The following is a 24,096-nucleotide window of genomic DNA, read 5'->3' as shown; positions in this document are numbered from 1 at the left end:
CCCAGGGACACTCAGGGACAGACAGGGACAGACAGGGACAGACAGGGACACTCAGGAGCAGCCAGGGACACTTAGCGTCAGCCAGGGACAGCCAGGGACCCCCAGGGCTGAGGGTCCCTCTCAGCTGTGTCTCCTCTCCAGGCTGAGCAGCCCCAGCTCCCTCAGCATTTCCTGGGCACGGAGACACTCCAGGCCCTTCCTCATCCCCATCGGACCCGCTCCAGGAGTCCCCTGGCCATGGACGGAGGCAGCTCCTCTCTGTCACTGTTCAAAGACCTCTCCTGGTGTCCCCGTGGTGTTTCCTGGGCAGAACGCCCCTGCCACGCCCAGCCCGGAGGAAATGGACATCAAGGGGATGGACACGGGGGCTGTTCCCAGTCACAACACACGTCTTGCCTCACCCCAGCCCCACGGCCACAAGTGCCACCAGGCAATTCCATGACCCAGCTCCGGAGACACCTTCCTGACCTCACCAGCCAATTCCACCCCCAGCTTCCCAACCCAGGAGCAGAAACACAACCTCCAACATCCCCTCGGAAACTCCCGACCTGCTACTGCTGCCACATCCCATTCTTTCCTCATTCCAGCAAATCCAGTCCTTCCAAACCCCTCCAGCCTCCCTCTGAGAGGGGAAAACATCGCTCACAGCAATCGTTAAAATAGGGTTGATAATTAACATTAGAGTTCAGCCACCCTTTGGAATGTTTTCCACTCTTTCTCCTTCCTTTACAAATCCAAATTTGGTTTCCTTTACAAATCTAAACCACAGACCACTTGTGCCTCTCCTAATTCCCAAGATCCATCCATCCCAGGTGTTCCAAGTGCTGTTTGGCTGTTCTCTGGGCATTCCTCAACAGGACCAGGAGCTCCTGGCCCACAAAACTTCACAGGTAGAGGCCAAATCCCAGTTCCAGCTCCTCCGCGTCTGTCACGGTTCATATCTGTGATTCTGAACTCCCTCATGTTCCAGAAGAACAGCCTGGTCTGTGATTCCATCCTCAAAGGTCTCCTGGTCCATAATTCCATCCTAAAAAGCCTCCTGGTCCATAATTCCATCCTCAAAGACCTCCTGGTCCATAATTCCATCCTAAAAAGCCTCCTGGCCCATAATTCTATCCTAAAAAGCCTCCTGATCCATAATTCCATCCTAAAAAGTCTCCTGGTCCATAATTCCATCCTAAAAAGTCTCCCGGTCCATAATTCCATCCTCAAAGATCTCCTGGTCCATAATTCCATCCTCGAAGATCTCCCAGTCCATAATTCCATCCTAAAAAGCCTCCTGCTCCACATTGACCCCCCCAGCTCGTGTCCACTGGGGCAGTGACAGCTTTTCCAAGCCAAAACTGTGATGGGAATAAGTTCCCAAGGGATACTTTTGTTTTTTTTGTGGAATTTGAGCCACATTTGCAAGGACTGAGAACAGAAACGGGGAGAAGAGGGGAATAGCTGGGGAAACTGTGGATTTATAGAGGGCTGGGGTGTTCAGGGCTTAGGATGCCTCTTAATTAATCACCTCCCTTAATTTCTGAGGTGCCTGAGGCTTCTCCCAACCTCTGTGAGCTCCTGGCATCAGGGAATGGTGCTGAACCCTCTGGAGAGGAAACCAGGAGCAGATTTTGGGGTCCCTCAAGCCCAGCGAGAGCCTGGAATCAGCTCTAGGTCCTTTAGGGACAGTGAAGCCAAACTGGGATGCACAACCCAGGTAAACAGACCCAGATTCCCAACTAAAAATAACACCTTTCCTGGGAAAACAGGAATGTTTTTATTTATTAAAAAAACAGCCCAGTTTGGAGCTGCGACACCCCAGGCTCAGAGAAAGGGTTGGCCACGGCCTTTGCTAATGACAGGGTTGTGTAAAAATCCCTCTTCTTCCCCCACAAAATGTCCCATCTCCTTTTCCAAACCAGGGAAAGACAGGCTTTTAATTCATGGATAAAAAAAAAATAAGAGTCAGGTCTGATGGCTTGGGGCTGGGAACTTCACTTCATCCCCTTCCAGGTTTAACTTTGGGGTGGCATCAGCTGCCCACCAGGACTGGGATGGAATATTTGTGTCGGGAGAAGAGAAATTTTCGGGTTTCCTGTTCTTTCCCAAAGGCTTTCATCTGGAGACTAAATTTAAGGAAAAAAGGGGAGGGGGGGAAAGAAAGAGAAAAGGAGGAAACCAAATGCTTGTGGGGGAAGGGTTTTGGGGTTTTTTTGGTTTCGTATTTTGGGTCTCCAGCCCTCAGCGCCTCAGCCAGAGGTGGAGATGACGCACGAATCCTGACGGGGCTCTTTGGAAGCTCCTGGAGCAGCTCATGGGCTGCCCATGGCACCGATCCATGTGGGAGCCACAGGGATCAGGAGCCAGAGCTCCGAGACACCTGGGAGGTGCCAGAGGATCCCTGCGAGCCATCCAGGAGGAGAGGACGGACCTCACCCTCCCGTAAAAACAGAATTTGAACCTTTTTAGCGGGGGTAAAAAAAAGGCAATTTGGAGATTTTACACATAAACAGTGGCTGAAGGAAGTTTGACATTCTAGAGGTTTTTAAACCTTTTTGTTCCCTAAGATTTTTCTTTGGAATATCAACCCTGCCAGCCAGAACATGTTCCCACTTTCTGGAATGGGGTCAAAGACTCTTTTCCTATGACCCCTGTGGTGAGGAGTTTCCCAAGAGAGATCCCCCTCAAGTCCTCAAGTTGTTGCCTTGGGTCAGGAATTTTAAGTAGAAACTTTCTCCTTTCCCAAACATCCGGCACCGCTGGGCTGTCGGCAGGGCTGGCCCTGGACTGGAGCTGCTCCAGGATGATCCCAGAGGGATTTGGACTCTCCAGGCAGATCCCTTCCAGCAGAGCTGAACGTGGATCTTCTCCCTCAGCACAAACAACTCCCTAAGAAAGGCTGGAGAAATCCCACCCTCGGATAACTGTGGGAAGTGTTTTCCCGAGGATCTCCCCAAAACTGCTGCCTCTTTGTGGCTTTTCCCTTCTTTGGAATGACAAGCCCAGCACGGATTTGACCATGGATCAGCTGGAAAGCACATCTGGGATTTATTTTCCTCCAAAGCAGCCCTACTTTTCCTCATAAAGTCTTCCTTTTAAATCCTATCTGGGAGAAGGAGCTGGAGCATCATAACTGTGAACATTGTTGCCCTTCCCAGATTTTTCTTTGGGATCTGCAGTGAGGGGAGAGGTAGTGGGATGAGATCCTCCCTCTGGATGAGGAGGGCACAGACCTGGATGTCACATCCCAAATTCTGGATCATCCGAGGAGGAAAGCACTGGACCCAACCACTTTCCCTGTGTCCGAGGGCATCTGAAATCCCGAAATCTGTGGATGACAGCTCCTCTGAAAAGTGGGAAGAACTTTTCCAGATTGGAAAATTTTCTGTTGGGACCACAAACTCCTTAAACCATCTCAGGGCCAGTCTGGCAAATCCCTGCCTTGATTGGGAACTCCTAAAGGGAATTTCTGGGGTGCCAAATCCTGAAAAAAACCCCATTCCCTGTGAAAGGTTGAGCGGGAATTAATTCCTGCCTTTGGATTAGTGCAGATTAATTGGATCTAATTCTCCTCTGATCATGAGTGAAATCTCCAAAGCCTCAAAATCCAGGTGGTTCCTCCTCTTGGATTCTTTGGGATTGGATTTGCTGCTGATGGAGGAGGGAGGAGCTCAGAACAGCTTTTTCCAAAGGCAGGATTTGTGGGATATTGGAAGTTTTCTGTTCCAGTCCCAGACCCAGCTCCCAAACCCAGGTCTCCAAACCCCTGGGTTCCGCTCCCTTTCCACTCGGGAAAGAGCCCCAAACTCGGCTGTCAATCCCATCCCTATCCCTGCCCGCAAGGAAGGGGGATCGACCCCAAATGTTGGAGAAGGGGTGTGGGAGCAGGACCAGGTGGGCCGTGGGACACCAGCAGGAAATGCCTTTGCACATGTGCTCATTAACGAGGTGTTAATTGGGCACGGGGTGAGGGGACAAAGGAGCAGCAGAGGATGTGGCTTGAGGTTTTCTGATGGAAAACAGGAGGCTTGGAATCAAAGGGAAGCCGGGATTTTATGGCCCCTTGCCCGCCTTCCAGGTGGAAAAACTGGATATGGGGGCTTCTCCCAGTTTTCCCACAGCACTCCCTGAGGGAAGAGAGAGCCGAGGTGCTGGAACATCGTGGCTTGTCCCGTTTTCCCAGGAAACAGAGGGAAGGGGGACACTCGGGGGACTGGAGGGTGCCTCAGCTGGCCAGGAATTCTCACTTGGCAATGTGGGGAAAGGAAGCAGCAGAGGGTGAGGACTTCGCTCCCCACACGAGAAAGCTCTCGCCTTCCTCCTCCCCACAGCCCCACAGCTGGGAGCGATTTTCCAGCCCAAAATAGAAAGGAAGTGGAAGGAAGAGGCTCAGCTGAGCTCAGGTCCTTTCGAGGAGAGAGGGTGGGGAAGGAGAAAGGTCTTGGGGCGATGTTTTGTTTTCCCCATCACTGGTTGCAAAGGATTTTTGGGGTTTGGAATACTCCAGAGGTGGCCATGGAGCTGCTCCAGGGCTGGAGCCAGGCTGGGAGAGCTGGGAATGTTCCCCTGGAGAGGAGAAGCTCCAGGGAGAGCTCAGAGCCCCTTGCAGGGCCTGAAGGGGCTCCAGGAGAGCTGGAGAGGGACTGGGGACAAGGGATGGAGGGACAGGACACAGGGAATGGCTCCCACTGCTTGGATTTTGGGATATTGGGAAGGAATTCCTGGCTGGGATGGAATTCCCAGAGCAGCTGTGGCTGCCCCTGGATCCCTGGCAGTGTCCAAGGCCAGGCTGGAGGGCTCTGGGATGATGGGAGGTGTCCCTGCCCATTCCAGAGGAGTGGAACAGGATCTTTATGGTCCCTTCCAACCCAAACCATTCTGGAATTCTGTGATCCTGGGAGAGCTGGTGGTTGGAGCTCTCTCCTGTGCATGGGGTGGAACAGTCAGGGCTAAAATCCCACAACCTCTGCATCCTCCCGGACCCCCGGAATTTGGAATTCTAGAGCACAGCAACTCTGGGACAACTTTGCTTCCCAACACCCGGCGCTGAAACCTCAGTCCCGGTGGATATCCTGAAAAACCGATTCACCGGGATGCTCCCACTGCCTCCCTTCCCGCCCTGCTCCCAGCTCTGCACGCGGGGATGAGGGCTGGGAGGAGCAGGGGTGGATCCAGCTCCAGCCCCAGGATTTGGGAGCACTCACCGTGCACCTTGGGCACCTTGGCTTTCAGGTGGCGCTCGCACTTGGCCTTGGCCTTCAGCAGGAGGAAGATCTGCTCCTCCTTGGTGATGACATCATCGGCATCCACCTGCGGGGAGGGGACAGAGAGGTCACGCTCCCATTCCAAACCCTCCTCCGCATCTCTCAGCCTCGCCCCGGTTTGCGCTGCCGTCGTGTCCCGAGGAGCGGCTCCTCCACGGAATTCTCATCCGTGGATGTGGCACAGGGAGCACAGCCTGGGACCGGTCCCGTCGTGCATTCCCACATGGAAGCGGCGGTTTTGGGATGGAGCATCCCAGGTTGCAGGGGTGAGGCTCTTCCAGGAGGAAAACATTCCTAGTAAATAATTTAATGCTGAGGACTCCTCTCTACTTAGGAATTACAACCTCCTGTGCTCCTCTGCACGGAGATTTCACCCACAGGCTCCATAAAATCCTGCCTGAATCCCAGGAATGTGTGGAGGGATCTGCCCCAGGCAGGGCTGGGAGCTGACGGCATCTCCCCACCCTCTGCTCCAGGAGAACTGGAGAGGGACTGGGGACAAGGGATGGAGGGACAGGACACAGGGAATGGCTCCCACTGGTTGGATTTTGGGATATTGGGAATTGGGAATTCCTGGCTGGGATGGAATTCCCAGAGTAGCTGTGGCTGCCCCTGGATCCCTGGCAGTGCCCAAGGCCACTTGCCCTGGATCCACCTGGGACAGTGGGAGGTGTCCCTGCCCATGGCAGATGTGGATGGGATGATCCTTAAGATCCCTTCCAAGCAACCCATTCCATGATTTCCCTGCACTCCCCAAGCCACCCCAATCCCGAATCCAGGTCCCTTCCCTCCTTCCCAGTTCATTCCCTTTGCCAAGCCAGTAACGGGAACCAGCTGAGGGCCAATTAACTCCCGACAAAAGCTCCCTCCAAGTGCCATAACGAGGGTTAATGAATCCCAGCTCACAAATAAAGTGGGATTGGATTTCCCAGTGGGCTCCCAGGGAGAGGAACGGGGGCAAGGGACGAGCAGCTGCGGAGTTCAATCTGATAAGGGGCTGGGAGTAAAACAGGAGTTGGGTTTTCATGTCCTTGGAGCAAATCCAGGCTGAAATCCCTTCACCAGCGGGAGTCGCTTCCAAACCGCGTCCACGTTAATGGGAACTGTTCCAGCCCTTCCCAGATGTTTGGCCTGTCCGCATTTAAGGCACCATCCCTCATTTCAGCTTGGATCGGGAACAGAAAAGCTCGGGGTCAGCTCCCGCTGGCGTTCGGAGCTGTACAAAGCCGGAGCGATTCCGCCAAAGCTGGAGGAGTTAGGCTGGATTTGGAGGGATGGGACCTCAGGAATTCCAAGGGATTCATCCCAAGCACGCTCAGCTCCTCTGGCTGTGCTCGGAGGGATGCACAGAAAACACATTTTCATTCCCAGAAATAAAAGGGGAAAAATCTCCAAGGGCTGAGCCTGGGGCTGGGCAGAGAAAGATCTCCGAGCTCAGCTCAGGTTTTATTTCCTTAATCTGCCTGATCCTTAAAAAAAATCCATGGAAACCGACCCCACGTTCCCTCCTCTCTTCCAAAAAATGGTTTAAATGCCAAAAAAATTCTATTTTGGACCTGACTTTGTGGGCTTCCCCTTGGTCAAAGGGGTCGAAATGCAAATGTAAATAAATTTATGGATTAGAACAAAGATTTTCACGGAATCCTGGTGTTTGAAGACAAAAGCTTTTGGGTAAACTATGGAATGGTTCTGGATAAATGCCATTCAACATCCAGGGAAAACACAGGTGGGAGCTGGGATTGAGGATTATCCAAGGCTGGAATCCTCAGATTTGGGATCAAGGGACTGCAGGTGGCACAGCACAAACACCCAGAGCTCAAAAACCCGGAGCACCTTTGGATCTCCCAGCTTCTGGAAGAATTTCAGTTCCCCAGCTGCACATTTTCCTGATTTTTTCTTGGATTTTCCTGCCCTGGATCTCCTGGATCCCTGCTCCTCTTCCTGGCCAGGCTGTCCAAGGTTGAAGGAATCCACGGGAGTATTTTCCTTGTGATCACTCCCTGATCCACGGCACATTTGGCTCTGGGTGGGCAAAGCTTTCCCTTGGTAAACAATCCCAACACCTGATCCGAAAAAACACCGGGGGACGGCCTTGCTGAAACCATTGGGAATCGTTTGTGCCGATTTTTGGGAATCCGGAGATTCCCAGGCAGCAAAAGAAGCGGCTTCGCTTCCAGGAGTGCCCAGGTGGGTCTTCAGGATTTGGGAATGGGTGGGAAGTGCTGGGAATGAAGCAGCCGCTGCTTTGGAGGGGATTTGGATCCCTTTGGATGGGAGAAAAACAGGGATGGAGGTCCCGGGGTGAGATGTCCATAGGATACGGAGAAAGGAGGGAAATTAATCTCTAGTTTGTGGGATTTGAGACTTGTATGAAGAGAACAAAAAGGGAAAAATCCCAGCAAATCCCAACCAGGATCCAAACTGGGATCAGACAAATGAACAAAGCCCAAATCCAGTGGGAGCTGGGAAAACCCGGAGCCTGGATGTAAATTCCAGGGGCAGGAATGTCCTAAACTGCTGCTGCCCCTCAAGTGTCACCTCTTTTCCTAAACTGGAACTGGGCTAGGATGGAAAATCAGCCAAAAAAGGGATATTTTCATTGATATCCATGGATTTCCTCTCTTTTTCAGGCCATGCCATGCTGAGAATCCCAAAAATCCACATTAGTATCCAGAATTTGCTCCAGTTCATCACCGTTTATTCCATGAATTCCCTGCACATTCTGCTCAGGACAATGAAAAAGGAGGTAAAAGGCACTGGGAATTTTTCATCCCAGTGAATTCCAGAGCCAAAAACTCCTCAAGATTCCCGTATTCAACGTTTCCCTCCTCTTCTACCAAATTCCCAAGTGCCTTGGAATTTTCAAGGATTTAAAAAAAATCACCTTTTTATCCTCCCCCCAAAAAATCTCTCATCCTGGTGAAACCCTTTAACCAACAGCAAGGAATAAATGTAGGATACATTTTTCCTGCTAATCCAATAACAATTCCAATAATAATCCAAATAATCTGGGAATATCCAGGATGGGCTTCACCAACCTGAGCTATTCCCTCAGAGCTCCTCTTACAGCCTTGACCTGCCCAGAGCAGCTGGAATTTATTCCATCCTCAAACCAGCGCCTGAAATAAATTGGATCAGCCTTTTTTTTGGTTTTCTTTCCCTCCCCTCCTTTTATTTCCCAATCAATTGGCCAGTCGGGAGCACTGAGAAGATTTTTGAGGAGGAATTTTTGCTGGTGGGAATTCTGGGAGCAAGAGGAGCATCTAAGGGAAGGCAGAAATTGTCCCAGACATGTCCAGTTCCCAAATCCAGCGGTTTCGGAGGAAGAGGTCGAGGTTATCCTGTCCCTGCAGATTTAATCCCTCTAAAAGCTTCCAGCAAATCCCTTTAAATCAGCTTTCCCTAAATTTCCTCAGCAGGAATTCCTGCACTGAGTTTCTTGGCAGGCGGTTTTTCCAAGGAGTGGCTTTATCCCGAGGGATGCGGGAGCCTGGGCTTTTCCCTTCATTCCTGCAATCCCACCCCAGGAGCACCTGGAAGGGATGGAGCCTCCCCCGGGGCTTCCCGGTTTTCCAATCAGATCCCACCTGCTCCTCTTGCTCAGTCATCCCCTCCTCCCTTCCCAGCGCTGGGTTTTGCTGGAAAATAAAAGTTCCTTGTGGGGAAAAGATCTGGGAATGTCGCTTTTCCCTCCTTGTCTGGAGGAAGCAGAAACGCCAAAGGGAAGGGGGACACCACAACTTTATCCTGAGGCTGTCAGATCCATTTGGATCCGTTTTCCCCCCTCTCCTTGCCCCTCCGGAGCCTGCGGGGTAGGATGAGGATGTCCTCTGGAATTTCCATTCCCTGGCTGATGTCCCAGCCATGAAAGCAAACCCCAAATGTTCCTGGGGAGGTCCCGGTCATCCCGGTTTATGGGCCTCGTTTTCGGGAATAACGGGGTCCTCTCTGTGCTCAAAGAGCAGCTCGAGGCAAACAGATTTCCTGGGATCGAGGGCAAGGAATGCCGGGATCTGCTGGGAGAGAGCCGGGGAATCGCAGGGAAGGGGAAAGGGGGCGCAGGAGAAAGAAGGGAAAATATTCCAGCTCTGGAATGTTTGGTTTGTGTTGGAAGGGTCCTTAAGGCTCATCCCATTCCAACCCCCGGGCAAGGACATTTTCCGCAGTCCCAGGGTGCTCCAGCCTGTCCTTGGACACTTCCAGGGGTTGGGAATCTGCGATTTGAAGTCAGCGCGTGCCATTTATCCAGGAGAACTGAGATTTATGGTGCCTTTCCAGGAACAGGAATTCAGGGACAACTTTTGTCAATCCCAAAGGATTTCCCGCTTTCCACCCCTGGAGCAAACGAGGTGGAAACCGAGGGGCTGAGCTATGGAAAAATCAACTTCCAGGCAAGGAGAGAATTCCCACGATTTCCTATCAGGCTGCCTGAGCAGTGATGTCCTTCCCAGAGATCGGAGCATGGTGCAGAGGGATCAGCAGGGCTTGGAATTCTATTCCTGGATCAAAACCCACACCCATTGTGTTCCGCGCTTCAGGAATGATTCATCCCAACCGAAATGTCTCGGATATTCCCAGGAATCCCATCCCGGTCTCCCTCTGGCCTCACTGGAGATGTCCCCGCTTCTCCGTAACTCCCATGAGATGAGCCAAGCCTAACTCAGCTAAGCTCGAGATCGAGGACCTCAAGGACTAGGCCTAGACCGAGGCAGGATTAAACTTAAGGTGGACGAGCGGATCGGCGAGAAATTCCGAGAAAATCCGGATTTCTCCCGCTGCTTCTGCAGCAGCTGAAGGTGATTCCCAACTCTTGTGGCCTGGAGATTCCCGGTGTGCTGCTGCTGGATCCCTGCATCCAGCTGGGAGGAGCAGGAAGGAAAGCTGGGAGAGCGGGAAAGTCGGGATTGTTCTGGTTTGGATTTGGTTTGGCTCACAGCCGTCCCTTCCTCTCTCTTCCAAGGGATGATCCCAAGAAGGGTGACCTGGAAGATTCCCAGAAGGATCATCTGAGTGCAGCCTCTGTAATCCTGAAATCTTTTAAGGAAATCTGTCCCAGATCTGCGATGGACGCTCTCGGACAGAGCAGCTGAAGGAATGGATTCTCCTTGATTCTCCGTGGGGAATTCCAAGTCCTTCCTTGCCTCTCTCCAACCCTTTTTCCACACACTGAGACTTCCAAACAGCTGGGATGCACCAGAATTCCTTAATGCATCCTGACATGTATTCCCTGGATTTCCTCCCACCAAGAGCCGGTGCAGGACAAAAATCTTGATTCAATTATGAGATTAAATCTTTTAAAAAAAGACAATTTTGGATTTTTGTTTTTTTTTGCCCAGCAGCAAAAGAGCTGTGGGATATAAAGCGGAATATTCCCAGTGGGAATGTGCTCGGGAAGAGGATGCCAGATTTTCCCAGCTCTCCCAACCCCCCAAAAAATGGGATACTCTCCATTTTCCTCTGAATCTGGGCCAGTACCATCAATGAAGAGCGAAGGATTCCACGGAGGTGTTAATTGAAAGTTAATTAAGACAGCAATTAAAGGGCTGGGAGTCAACACCACGAATTAAGCAGGAAGAATTAATTCCTTATTATTTTATAGGAATTCCAGCGAATTCTGCCGATTCCAGTTCGTTAATATCGGCAATTAATGCACCACTGTCCCGCCTCAGCTGCCTTCAGATGCTCAGAATGAGGCAAAATTCCGATTATCCATAAAAATCACCAATATTTGGTCTCTTTCCCAAACCCGCACTTCCAAATCCCTTTGGTTTGCTTCCAAATCCAGCCAATCCAAGCTTTTCCTACAGTGCTTGGGAAAGAGTCGTTAAAATGCCAATTCCAACATCATTAAATTCCAGGAATTTAGAGCAAAAATCCCAGTTTTCCTATTAGTGGCCCTAAAAGAGAGAGGAATCCAAATTTTCTGTGGAAATGGATGATCCTTAAGGTTCCTTCCAACCCCAGCCATTCTGGGATCCCGGGATTTGGGTTCCAATGATTTACTGGGGTTGGTTTCCTATGAAGATGCTCCACTGAGGAGATTCCCACTATGTCCTCTGGATCCCCTCCTGTCCCACCGGGATCCCGCGCTCATGGAATGCTTCCTGCTCATGGAATTCTTCCCACTTGTGGAATTCTTCCCACTCATGGAACTCTTTCCTCTGGAGAAGTCCTTGTCCTCCTCCAGCCCAACTTCTCAATCCAAAAGGGATCGGAGTCTCCTCAGGAAGCAGAGCCAGGATTTGGGATCACCTCTGGCCCCTCCATGGTTCTGCACTTCCCTGCCCCTGGAAAAACCAGGAATGTCCCTCAGGAGGCAAAACATCCTCAGGATTCATCTGGGAATTCTGAGTGACCTTGTCTTAGTGAACTCCAGGCCTTCAGATCCTGCACACCTTGGTGACTCCAAGCTCCCTAAGGAATTCCATCTGGGAATGTGGAAAGCAGATCCGGCCTTCCTGCCTCAGTTTCCCCGCAGGCACAGCAAAGCTTTTCCCCTTTCCCTGCCTTTGGACTATCCCAAAGTTTTTGGTCCGTCTGCCTCAGGAGGAGGGGAGGAAAAGATGGATTTGGGAGCAGGGATTTGGGAGAAATGAGCTGGAGAAGCAGGAAATTACAGATGGGGGGGGGGGGGGCCCGCCTGTACCAGGAATGGGAAAAGAGCTCCTGCTCCCAAATTCCCATGGGAAAATGATCCAAAGGTCATTCACAGGGACCCCAGTGAAGCTGCTCCAGGCCATTCTGGGATCGATTCCTTTCCCCCCGCCACTTTCTTTTCCATACATTTTCCTGTTTTTTCCTCCTTCCAAAACACCAATCCTTCACTTTCCAGCAGCCCTGACCGGGAACCAGCTCAGGACCGCTCCGTGGCCTCAGGCAGCCCAGGAATTTTGGGAGAGAGGTAAAATCTTGGCATGACTTCCCTGCTGTAGCTTGGAGACCTGGGACAGCACAAATCCTTCAGGTCAGGATAACCTGCTCCTTTCCCTGGAGCATTTGTTCAGACATCCAGCTGCATCCTAATCCCAGAAATTCCCTTCTCCAGAGGCACAGAGCAGCCCTCCCTTCTTCCCTCCCATCCAGAGAAACTGAGCTGGAAGAAAAACTGCCTTTCCATCCTTGGTGTCCCTGAAGGGGCTCGGGGGATGCTCCCAAGATATTTCTGCCGTAATGGTCAATCCCACATCCCTCCCTGCTGCCCCAGCAGGGATTTGGGATTGATTCCTGCCAGGTCACGTCCGCTGGTGGGATTGGACCGCAGGGAGAGGCGGAATCCGTGTGCTGGGAATGCCGTGCCAAGGCCGTGGGGCAGCCGCGGGCTCCAGGCCACGTTCAGGAGCCACAGCCGGGAGCTGCGAAACCTCGGAGAGCTCCCAGTGCCGGCAGCTGCTCCCTCGGCATCATCCATGGATCATCCATTGTGTTTTGGGATCCCACATGGAATTCATGGATCATTCACATGGGCAGCGTGACACCAGGGATACATTCCAGCATGGACTAAGCAGGGAATTGTCCCTCAGGGTGGGAGCTGCTGAGGCCCATCCATTTACACTGATGAGCTCCATATCCCGGAAATTTGGAGGTCAGGGAAGGAAAAGAAGGATTTCCAGGGTGGGAGGGGGAACCTTCTGGCCTGGAAGTCGCCCTGATGAGGCTGATGTCACAGAGGCTGTTCCCCGGCCGAGGCCAGGGAAGGATCCCAGTTCTGGATCTTGTCCAGGGCAGGAATCCCAGCCATGAGCAGGGAATTGCCTTCGGGAAAGGAGCTGTGGGTTTGCATCGGAGAATCCAAACATCTGGCACCAGCATGGAACGGTTTGGGTTGGAAGGGACCTCAAGGATCATCCAGTTCCATCCCTGCCGTGAACAGGGACAATTCCCACTGTCCCAGGATGCTCCAAGCCCTGTCCAAGCCGGCCTTGGACACCTCCTGTCTCTTCAGATTCCCAGTCTGACTCCAGCTCCCGGTTTCCATCCCTCTCGTGGAACAACAAATTCCTCATTCTGGTCAATCCCTGAAGGTTTCTTATTTTTGGATTGGATTTTTTTAATTTTGGATTTGCTTGGAAAATATCCCAGATGTTTCCCCGGGAGACGCGAGGCTGCAGGTGGTGATGCCTTTGCTCCGTGAGTCAGAGCTCTCCCGATCCAGGGAGATCACAATTCCCAGATTCCAGGGGACACTGCTGTCCCAGACTATCCATAAACACCGGGAAGAGAAGGCTTAGACAGGTCTCCATGGAAGGCATAGAATAAACGAGTGGCGTGATATTATCAGAGGAAATAACACATCCTAGTGCTTAGACATGGAATCAGGGAATGGTTTGGGATGGAAAGGGCCTGAAGGATGATCCCATTCCACCCCTGCCATGGCAGGGACACTTCCCACTATCCCAGGCTGCTCCAAGCCCCGTCCAGCCTGGCCTTGGGCACTAGCAGGGATTGGCCACAGCTTCTCTGGGAATTCCATCCCAGCTCCTCCCCACCTTCCCAGTCAGGAATTCCTTCCCAATATTCCACTGAACCCTTCCCCTATTCCCTCCACACTTATCTGCCTGATTGTAACTGTGCTTGGGATCATATAAAAGAGACCAGATGAGTCCAAATGGCCCAAAATCCCTTTTAAAATCCCATTTTGGGAGGATCCGGCTGATCCGTGCAGCTCCCACTGGAACTGGGCACCTCGGGCTGCGCCCATGCCAGCCCAGATCCTCTCAAAAAATCTGGGATTTCTATTCCTGAGGGGATGAGTTACGGCTGGGGAAACCCTCTGGCTCTGGAGAAGCACTCAGACCATGGGCTGCCCCATTCCTTCATCCCAGATTATTCCTGGGCAGGGAATAAACCCCATCCCAGCTGGGCTGGGGCCACACGCTGCCGGAGGCCGGAGGAGTTTAATCCCGAGCGAAATCCCGAGCGGATCCAGGCGGTGTTTGGTTTGTTGGAGCCGGCGGTGCCTGGAGTGCCAGGAGTGATTTATCTCCTCCGAACCCAGGCACGTAAACAGGGCCGTGAATCATTCCTTAAATCATTCCCTAAAAGTGCCTCTTTTCCCTGGGAGGCCATAAAGGGAGCCCGGGATGAGCTCACAGGGAGCGGCTCCGCCACCCAAAGGGACTCGCTTGCCTTCCTCCCGCTCCTCTGTGCCCTCTCCACGGGCCTTTCCCAGAATTGCCGTTCCCAGTGCCAATCCCTGGCTTTCAACTCGGGCTTTAGGAAGTTACCGGCCCGGTTTAGGCCGGGACAGATGTTCCCGATAAGCCACAGCCTCCTTAAAAGTGTCGCAACCGAGTTTCCCTTCCAAGCGCTCCCTGCCGGAGCCAGAGCTTTGCGGTGGGGAATCATGGATCACCTGGCTGGAGCTGGGATTTATTTCCTTCTGCTGCTGCTGCTTTCCCTAAAAAAGCCGCTTATTAATCACCGGCTTCTCCGGGACCCCCCACTTGGGATTCCATCGCCTTTTCCAGGATCGAGGATGTGCTGATCCCTCCAGCACAGCCAAAATTCCCGGCTACCCGTGACCTTTTCAGCACGGACAAAGGCAGGTCCTCGTGATTTATGGGAAGGCAAAAAAAAAAAAAACCCAAAAAACAACAACCCAACAAGCCCACACTAAAAATATCTCCCTGTGTTTCACCGTCCCAGCTGGAAGCTTTTCCAGAAATTCCCAAAGCGAGGCCAGTGCCTGTCCACGAGCCCGTAAAACAAGGAATGAGTTTTTGTCTGGATGAAAACAGACTTTTTTTGGGATGAGGTTGGCGCAGGGATTCCAACCAACAGTGCTCACATCCTGCTTTGGAGGCTCCACCTGGCTGTCAACAAGAAAGGAAGGGGGAAAAAATTCCGTTGGGATCAGGGGGATGTTGGAGAGCTGTGAGAAGGTGAGACAGGAGTGGGACTCCTGGGATGCCCCGTCCCTGGAATTCTCCGTGAATAAAGCTTGGATCAGCTTGGGATAGCGGAATGTTCCCTGCCCATGGGGTTGGAGATGGTGTTCAAGGTCCTTTCCCACTCCAACCAGTCGGGAATTCTGTGACTCTGGGATCAGGATGGAAATACTGGGAAAGGAAACCTGAGCCAGGCAGGTGCCTTCTGTACTTTTTTCATGCAGGGGTGCCGGGATTTTTCCATCAGAAAACAAGAGAAGGAAAAATCTGGAAATCAGAGGGATAGGTTTTTATGGCTCTGGAAATCTCCCAGTTCTGTCACCAGGGAATATTTGAATTGTGACTGTTCCTGATTGGGATTTTTGGACACAGCTGTAAAGATGCTGCCAGGAGCTCTGGGTGTGTGCTGGAAAAGGCCATTCCCTATTTTTTTTTTAATTTTTTTAAAATTTTTTTGGGAAACAAGATGCATTTAAGTTGTCCCCACCAGCCTAAGACCTTGTTCTTCCTGGGCCTGGTTTAAGTTTGGCCGATTCCCTGAGCTGAGCCTTCCCAGCCATCCTCAGGAGACCATTCCACAATTTTGGGGTCTCCTTGTTCCCTAGGAGCCGCTCCCTGCACTGTCCATCCACACCACCCTGTGATCCCAATTTTCCACCTCCATCTGTGTGGTTTGGACTTTAGGCCGGGCTATCCCAGCTCTGAGGCCACCTGAGGCTTTCCTGGTCGCTGCTGGGCTTGGCCCATCTGGCTTTTCTCAGACATCAGGGATGCCCTGGCAGCGGGATTTGTCCCCAGGGTCATTCCATCACTGGGAGGAGAATCCTTCCAGCATTCCCACAGCGGATCTGGAGGTGTCCCTCAATCCATGGGGCATTCCCAGGACAAGCTGGCCCCGATTTAGTCACCTCAGGCCTGGCTGAAGCTGGATTGGCTGTCCCACATCAGGGAATTCTGGGATGGTTTGGGATGGAAAGGAACTTGGGGATCACCCATCCCACCCCTGCCATGGCAGGGACACCTCCCACCATCCCAGGCTGCTCCAAGCCCTGTCCAACCTGGCCTTGGGCACTTCCAGGGATCCAGGGACAGCCACAGCTGCTCTGGGAATTCCATCCCAGCCCCTCCCCACCTTCCCAGCCAGGAATTCCTTCCCAAATCCGATCTCAATCCACTCTCCTTCATCTTAAAACCAAGGGAAAAAGGAATATTTAAGCCTCGCATTCCCAGGTCTGGTTTGGAGTTATCCAAACCCAAGCCAGCCTGGGGCTCACAAAATCCCGACATCCATTGACATCTTCCCTTTGTGTTCCTCGTCCTGGAGCCGGGAAATGCAGGGCTGCATTTTTTCCCAGCTGTTTTCCAATCCCTATCACGGCGGGAATGACGCAAATTCCCCCAGCATCCCCAGCCCCTCCGAGACACGGCAAAAAGACCTGGAATTTCGGCCGGTGGAAATCGAGCCGCCCCGCTGACGTCAGCTGGGGAAGGATCCCTTACCGAGAGCCCACTGGAGAATCCCACAGCCACAATCCAGGGTTTGTATCCAGGAATATCCCGAGGGATCCGGCTCTCGGCACGTGCGGATATCGCGTTACCGGCGCCCCAGTTAGAAACGCTCAGAGCGGCGCTGGGAATTTCGGGGCACACCCGAGCCCGTGACTGTGGGATGATGAATTTACTCCTGTCTGGGCCTTAAATTTAGCACAGACTCCTCTCCGTCCAAATTTAAAAAAAAAAACTAGATTGGATGCCTCCCGAAAAAGAGACGGGCATCTCATCCTTGAGAAATGGGCTTTGTTCTGGAATAACGGCGGGAATTCCGTCTGGAGTTTTGTATCTCGGAATAGTTCGTGCCAATGGATCTGTGAGTAAACAATGGATGCAGGGAATTCCAGTTTATCCCAGACTGGGCTCTGGATGCTTCACTGGGCAATAAAACCCAGGGCAAGTTTGGGCTCTCGAGGTCACCGGCGGTTCCATTTCTCTCCCCTCACTCTGGATTTTCCAGACTCCAACCGGCTTTGATACCTCAGCTCAAAATCGGATTGAGTCCCAGTTTTCCAATATATTCCGAGCTTTTGGAAAGTTTTGGAGGTCACGGCACGGTCAGGGTTGGAAGGGACCTCAAGGATGAGCCGTCTCCGGCCCCAGATGTGCACAAACACAAAATGAAAGAAATCAAATTTCTTTAGGGAATTAAATGAAAAAAATTCCGATTTTGGACTGATTAAAGATTCCTCAGGATTCCGGTTTTTATTCAGGAGTCAGCTGGAAAATAAACTTGGATGGAGGAGAGGGAGAGATGTTACACTGCACATTTTTACGATGGAGTTTCTTCCACATTTCCTAAAATGTGGGATTTGACCCCTTTGGAGCCAGGAACGGGGTGGGAAAAGCCGGAGGCCCGTTTTCCTTGGGGGAATTCCCAGCAGGAACGCTGATGTCCCGTGTCACCACTGCGCTCGTGGCTTCCCGTTTCCCACAGCAGCTGTTCCCAGCGGGTGACGAATCCCAACTGGAAGTAACGAGCAGGGAAAGAGGGCTCGGAAAAGCACGGGGGAAAGGCGGCCTCCGGCACCTGGAGCCTGGCACAAAGATCTGCAACGGGAAACCTCCTCGGTTTAGGGCTTTAGGCCTGAGCCTGCCCCTAAGCCAGGCTTAAGGGAGCAGGTGGAGGAGGGATGAAAGGAAAAGGCAGGAGAGGAAGGAGCTCTGGTTTCCCGGGACACAGGAGCTGGCTCAGGATCTTGCTGGGATCACAGCAGACCTGAGGGAAGTCCCTCTGCCCCTTTGGCCACCCCTGGGCACAAACCGACCCTTTCCGACGGGAATTCGGGTGGAAAACTGATGGCAGAGTTCCCTCTAAGCGTGGATCCAAGAGTGCTTTGCTTCCCCACACCGAACGGGGTGGGATTCGATCCGTGCTGATGGATTTGGGCTTCTCTTGGAGGTTCACAGCCAGGAGATCACGGCTCCTCGTGGCTCCAGCCCATCTCGGGGGAATTCCCGCGCCTAAGGAGCAGCTCCCTGTGCCAGGAGAAATCCTGAGGTGCTTGGGAAGGGTTTCTGGACAATTGGAAATGGCAGAGAAGCGATTCTGGAGTTCTGGGGATGTGGGGGGGAATTTTGGATCCACATCCACCATGTGGGAGGTGGAGAGGCGTGATCCAACGCCCTGAGGAGCCAGGCAGGGTTTCCCGGTTGGGAACACAATATTCCAAGTTAAATTGGGATATGGGCTTTAATTCCAAGCCATCCAGGGGTTTGGTTTCCTTCCCAAAACACTGCTGCCACAGCTCCGAATGCTCTGATCTCGCCTCACCTCCCACAGCACCGAAATCGGGAGCAGAGTTTGTGGCAGCCCCTGCTCGCCACAAAGGGCAGGGAGGGCTCCGTGGGATGAGTCAGCCCATCCCAAGGCACGATTCCTCTTGGAAAAGCCCACACTGGCTGCTGGGTAAAGCTGGGTTTGGGCTAGACTCGAGCTAGACTCGAGAACTTGTGGCTGTCTCATCCCTGGGATTGTTCAAAGCTGGGCTGGACGGGGTTTGGAGCAGCCCGGGATAGTGGAAGGCATCCCTGCCCTTGGAATGGGGTGGAATTCCTGAATAAAACCCAGAATCCTGAGGAGTCTTTAATCAGTCCAAAACTGGCGTTAATAAATTTAATTCCCAAAAGAAATTGGATTTGTTTCATTAAAGTCCCTCCCAACCCCAAATGATCCTGGGATTCTACAAATCCCGATGGATTTCTCTCTAAGGGCAGGTGTGAACTTTCCTCTTCATCTTTCTGCTGGAATTTGGGGTCAAAATCCAGAATTCCTAGAAAAACATTGACAAAATCATCCCTGGCCAGTTCAGCCCCTCTGCACTGGAGCGAGGGAAGGCAGCCTGGAATTCCTGCCTGGATTAGGGAGGAATTCTCAAGGACGCTCCAGAGACATCCGCACATTTTGGGTTTGGCTTTTCTCGTGACAGGAATAAACCAAAACAACTCCTTTGCATCCCAAATAAACCCGACTACTCTCTCTGCACCTCTGCCAGGCCCAGATCCCGCTTTTCCACTCCTTTTCCAGAGGTTTCTGAAGGAGAGGATTCCCATCCCCACGTGCTGGCCCTTTCCCGTCCCCCCACGGCGTCTCCTGGGGAGCACCGAAGGTTCGGTGAGCTTGGAATGTTGGAGCTGGCAGGGGTTTGGAGTTTGGAACAACAGGATCCATCTGCCCTCGGTGGGATTTAATTCCAAAGGCTGCCTTTGCTTTCCCTGTGCCAGGACAGGACAGTGGGGGTCTCGCTGGATTCTGGGAATATTTCCTGTGGAAAAGCTGATTCCTTGAATTTCACAGGACAACATCCCCTGGAGCTGCGGAACCTCGGAGCTTTGCCCAAGGTTTGGGCAGCACAGGGGGCCCAGAGCTACCCCGAAGCAAAAATCCCAAGGCTGAGACAATCTCGGAGCGGTTTTCTTAGGGAAGAGGGAGAGGCGACATTTGGGAGCCACAATTCCATCCCCAGACAGTGATCCCATCCCACTGATCCCATTCCCAATCCCATCCCACTGATCCCATCCCATCCCGAGCCGAGCAGCCCCAGGCAGTGGAAAGGATTGTGCAGTCACTGAGACTGGACCCAGGAAGTTTTCCACGGTGGAGAAAGGAAATATGGTGGGAAGGAAAATTTTGGTGGGAAAGGGAGATCAGGGATGAAGAAAACTGGGAAAAGGGAGCAGGGATGAAAAAAATTGGGAGAAGGGAGCAGAGTCACTGGGAAAGGGATGAATTCAAAGCTCGGTGGATCCTTTGCAGCTCGGGAGAACATTTAGGAACCAGAACCTCTCCTCTGGCATGGATTCACGGGATAAATGTGAGGATTTTCCTGCATTTTCCAACTCCAAACTCCCTGGAATGGAACCAGGCTGGAATGGAGGAGCATTTGGGAATCCAAATCAGGGATTAGGAAGAGGGAAAGAGGGAAATAAAGGGAGCAGCCAAATAAACAAGGGAATTTCGGAGCTGGGTTTGACCCCCCCGCCCTGACTCCGGAGTATCCCAACATCCCGGGAAGGCAAAGGATCCATCACGGATCCCAAGGGCGGCACTTTTCCCAATTGGAAACAAACGGGCGCTGTCCCTTTTCCATTCCCTGGTTTTACAACAGTTTGGAATTAGGATGATGAGGAGTTTCCTTGCCAGCTCCGTCTATCTTGGGCTAATTACAGAGATGCTGCTAATTGTGGGAGAAAACCTACAGAACCGCAGCATTCCTGCTTCCGGCTAATTACAGGGATCCTGCTAATTGTGGGAGAAAACCTATGGAACCGCAGCATTCCTGCTCTGGAATTCCAGAGGGAATTGTGTGTGGGGATTCACATTCCTGCTCCGTCTCTGCCCTCCCTGGGTGGTTCTGCTCCCGAAAGGATAATTAAAGGAGAAGAGAGCAGGCAGGAATCAGCATTCCAGGAGCATTCCAGGCTCTGGAAAGAGCCACGGGGCTGAGCCCGGCTAACAAAGAGCTGGAGAATCCAGGGATTTGGGAAAGTCACAGCAAAGGGAGGAACAGCGGGATTCTGGCTCTCCATGGTGGAGAAGGTGTTGGATTCTCTGCTTGGATGGGGCTTGGAGCAGCCTGGGATAATGGGAGCTGTCCCTTCCCATGGCACGGGGGTGGAATGGGATGGGTTTTAAAGTCCTTCCATCCCAAACCATTCCAGGATTCCATGGAAATTGGAACACGGCTCCACTCAGGAAACGGGACACTGGGAGCTCCTGTTAAATCATCCCGGAACAGAGGGGATGGAAACACTGGGAGCCTTTCCCATATCCCTGGGGATGGGGCCCAAAAATGACAGCGGGGGTGGGAGAAGGGGAAGGATCACTCCCAACAATTCCATTATTCCTTTTCCCAAGCACTTGGGAAAATCCTCTGTGGAATAAGGGCCTTGAGCTGGACAGACTTTTCATGGAATCGCGGAATCCGAGGCTGGTTTGGGTTGGAAGAGCCCTTAAAGCTCATCTTGTTCCAGGGAAATTTCCAGCATTCCAGGCTGCTCCAAGCCCCATCCAGCCTGGTCTTGGGCACTTCCAGGGATCCAGGGGCTTCTCTGGGAATTCCATCCCAGCCCCTCCCCACATTCCCAGCCAGGAATTCCTTCCCAAAATCCCATCTAAACCTCCCTTTTCCCAGTTAGAAACTGCTGCTCCTTGTCCTGTCCCTGCAGGGCAATCCCTCCTGGATCAGCTCCAGGAGCATTCCCAAGGATCTCCCCGGGATTCCAGGATTCCCAAGGATCCAGGAGCTGGAGATGCTGCCGGCGGTGCCAGAACTGCTCCGCCGGAGATCCCGGGATGGGAGCAGCTCTGATCCCACCCGTGCTCCCTCTCCCTTTGGAGAGGAGACCATCCCTGCACGGCAGCCGGACGCAGGAATTTTCCGGGACGCAGGAATTTTCCGGGACTCAGGAATTTTCCGGGATGCCGGAATTTTCCGGGACGCCGGAATTTTCCCGGCTGCAGCCAACTCAGCGGGAAGCTCCGAGACATTTGCTGCCATCTACGGCCAATCCCAAATAGTGCAAAAAGCCGGGGGAGACCTGGCTCTGGCTCCAGGATTTTCCTGGGCACTGGGGTGCTTGGAGAAGGCTGGGAACGGGGAATGGGGAAGCAGAGGAATTCCTAGGAATCCTTTTTCATGGAAAACCTCCATCCCAGCGTCCACAGGACGCTCAGAGCCCACCAGGAACGGGTGGGAAGTGCAGAGCTGAGAAAGGAATTTCCCGGGATAATCTGGGTTTGGGAATGCACAGCTGCTCCAGAGGGGAGGCACGGACACACCTGGAAGGATTGGAAAACATTCCTGCCCTTTTCCTTCCTTCTCGTTTCCCTCTTCCCTGTTTCTCCAGGGTCGATGCCTGGAAAACGTCCAGTCCTGATGCTGCTTCACCAGCATTTCCCTGGGAATCTGAATCCCCGCATCCCGACCCAAATTCCGGGAGCAAGTGCCGCGTGAGCACCCGGGAATCTGGGATGGGAGCACCGGGAACTGGGATCCGAGAAGCGGGAATTTGGGACGGGAACAGCAGAGATTTGGGATGGGAGCAGCAGGGATTTGGGATGGGAACAGCAGGATTTGGGATGGGAGCAGCGGGATTTGGGATGGGAGCAGTGGGGATTTGGGATATGAACACTGGGATTTGGGATGGGAGCAGTGGGATTTGGGATGGGAGCAGCAGGAATTCGGGCTGCGCAGGGAGCGGGCGGTGCCTCTCTCCCTCCCCCTCCTCCCTCCCTCCTGGCGAGGCGGGAGCGCATTCCCGGTCTGGGAATCCCGAGCGCCGCTGTTTGTCCTGGCAGGATCCCGAGGCCGTGGAGCCGCAGCCGCTTCCCTGCCAGGCTCCGCTTCCCGAGCTCCGGATCGGGGATCCCCCTCTGGATGCTCCCAGGAGCCGCCTCCAGCTCCAGGGAGGTGGGAGGTCCTTTCCAGGGAAACCCGAACCTTTCCAGGAGAAGGCCGGGAAAAGGGATCTGTGTTCCTGGGAAAGCCCAGCAGGGGCCAGTCCCTTTCCCTCCCTTTCCCCTCTCCAAATCCAGGTCCCCTGAGAGCCTTGGATATCTGGGAGAATCCTGTGGGAAGCACAGAAAGGAGCTCCGAGCTGGGACTCTGGTGTGGGATTGCTCCAGTCGATCCCAGAAATCCGGGAAGCTGGAATGGGGTTGGGTGGCAGGATGAGCTCCAGAGACGCAGGGAAATGAGGAGCTGGAGCCCCTCCAGCTTCCATGGAAAAGGCTGGATCAAGGATCAGCTGTGGGGAGAGACAGGTTCCTCCACAGCTGAGCCCTCTTCCCATGGGAAATTCCCAGATATTCCCGCTCCTGCCGTGCTGATCTCGGCGTGTCCAGCCTCAAACCATCACCAGGATTTTCCCTTTATCCAAATCCTAGGGGAACAAAGGGAATGTTTGGATTCCCTGCTCCCGAGCTATCCCGAGGTATCCCGAGGTATCCCGTTTTTAACTCAGCTCCGTTCTTTATTCCAAGGATAAAGAATTTGGGATGTTGCATCCTGGAAGTCAAAGGGAGCTCAGACACAGCTCCAAAGGCTCATCCCTGATCCACTGGGACATTTCGGGATCCCACATGGAATTCCAAACACAACAATTCCTTTGGGAAAAGGAATGGATACCCAAGACTCCCGAATCAGATTCCTCCATCTCATCCCACCTTGATAATTCCAGCCCTGCAGGAATTCTGGGAAAGCTGGAAAACTTCTGGATGTAAAGCCCTGCGGACACTGAAATTTGATGGGAACAGATTCGGAAAGAACCAACCAAAAAACCCCACCCGGGTCCTGAATTCCGTGGGAAAATAAAGCTTGGGTCAGGAAATCCCCGGATCTGGAAAGGAAGTTTTCCATTATCCTTGACCTGGGATTTGTTTCCAAAGCTCTTGGCCACCTCCGGAGAGGAGTTTTCCCTCCCCGGAGAGTGGAGCAGAAATATTTGGAATATTTCATGGAGCGGGGATGGAAATTGTGGCATTTTCCGAGCGTTTTGGGAGCGGCTGCTCTGAAAACTCCGGGATTTCTTCCCTGAAAGAGCAAAGCCTTGGAAAAGCTGCCCAGGGAAACGATGGAATTGCTGTCTCTGGAAGTGTTCGGTAAAGCTGGATATTCCTGGAATCATGGAGTGGTTGGGGTGGGAAGGGAGCTGGAAAATCATTTAATTCCAGCAGGGACGCCTCCCATTATCCCGGGATTCTCCAGCCTTTCCTAGGACACTTCCAGGGATTTGGGCTATGGATGGGATCAGCTTCCTGCGGGAATGCTCCCGTTCAAGGAAAACTTTTCCTGGAGGGTTGGGATGGACTCCTGGAATTGTGGCATTCCCTCCACTTCCCTCTCCTCTCTGTCCTTCCTGCCCTCGGGAAAGCCACGGATCAACGCTCCTCATAAATATCTCCTAAA

The 24,096-nt window shown here is 52.8% G+C and overlaps 1 protein-coding gene across 2 annotated transcripts in view; it reads right to left on the bottom strand.

Moving 5' to 3' along the window:
* The window catches only part of PTH1R (parathyroid hormone 1 receptor), an 88,974-nt gene that overhangs the window by 43,827 nt on the left and 21,051 nt on the right, over positions 1-24,096 (bottom strand). For both annotated transcript variants that reach the window (XM_086847345.1, XM_086847418.1), the window contains exon 2: positions 5,190-5,295. In XM_086847345.1, the coding sequence (XP_086703471.1) occupies positions 5,190-5,295 (106 nt within the window). The remainder of the gene's footprint in view (positions 1-5,189; positions 5,296-24,096) is intronic.

This window comes from Cyanistes caeruleus, chromosome 1 (assembly GCF_971803275.1).
Source record: "Cyanistes caeruleus chromosome 1, bCyaCae1.hap1.1, whole genome shotgun sequence".
Lineage (NCBI taxonomy): Eukaryota > Metazoa > Chordata > Aves > Passeriformes > Paridae > Cyanistes > Cyanistes caeruleus.
This window is presented reverse-complemented; position numbering and strand designations above follow the sequence as displayed.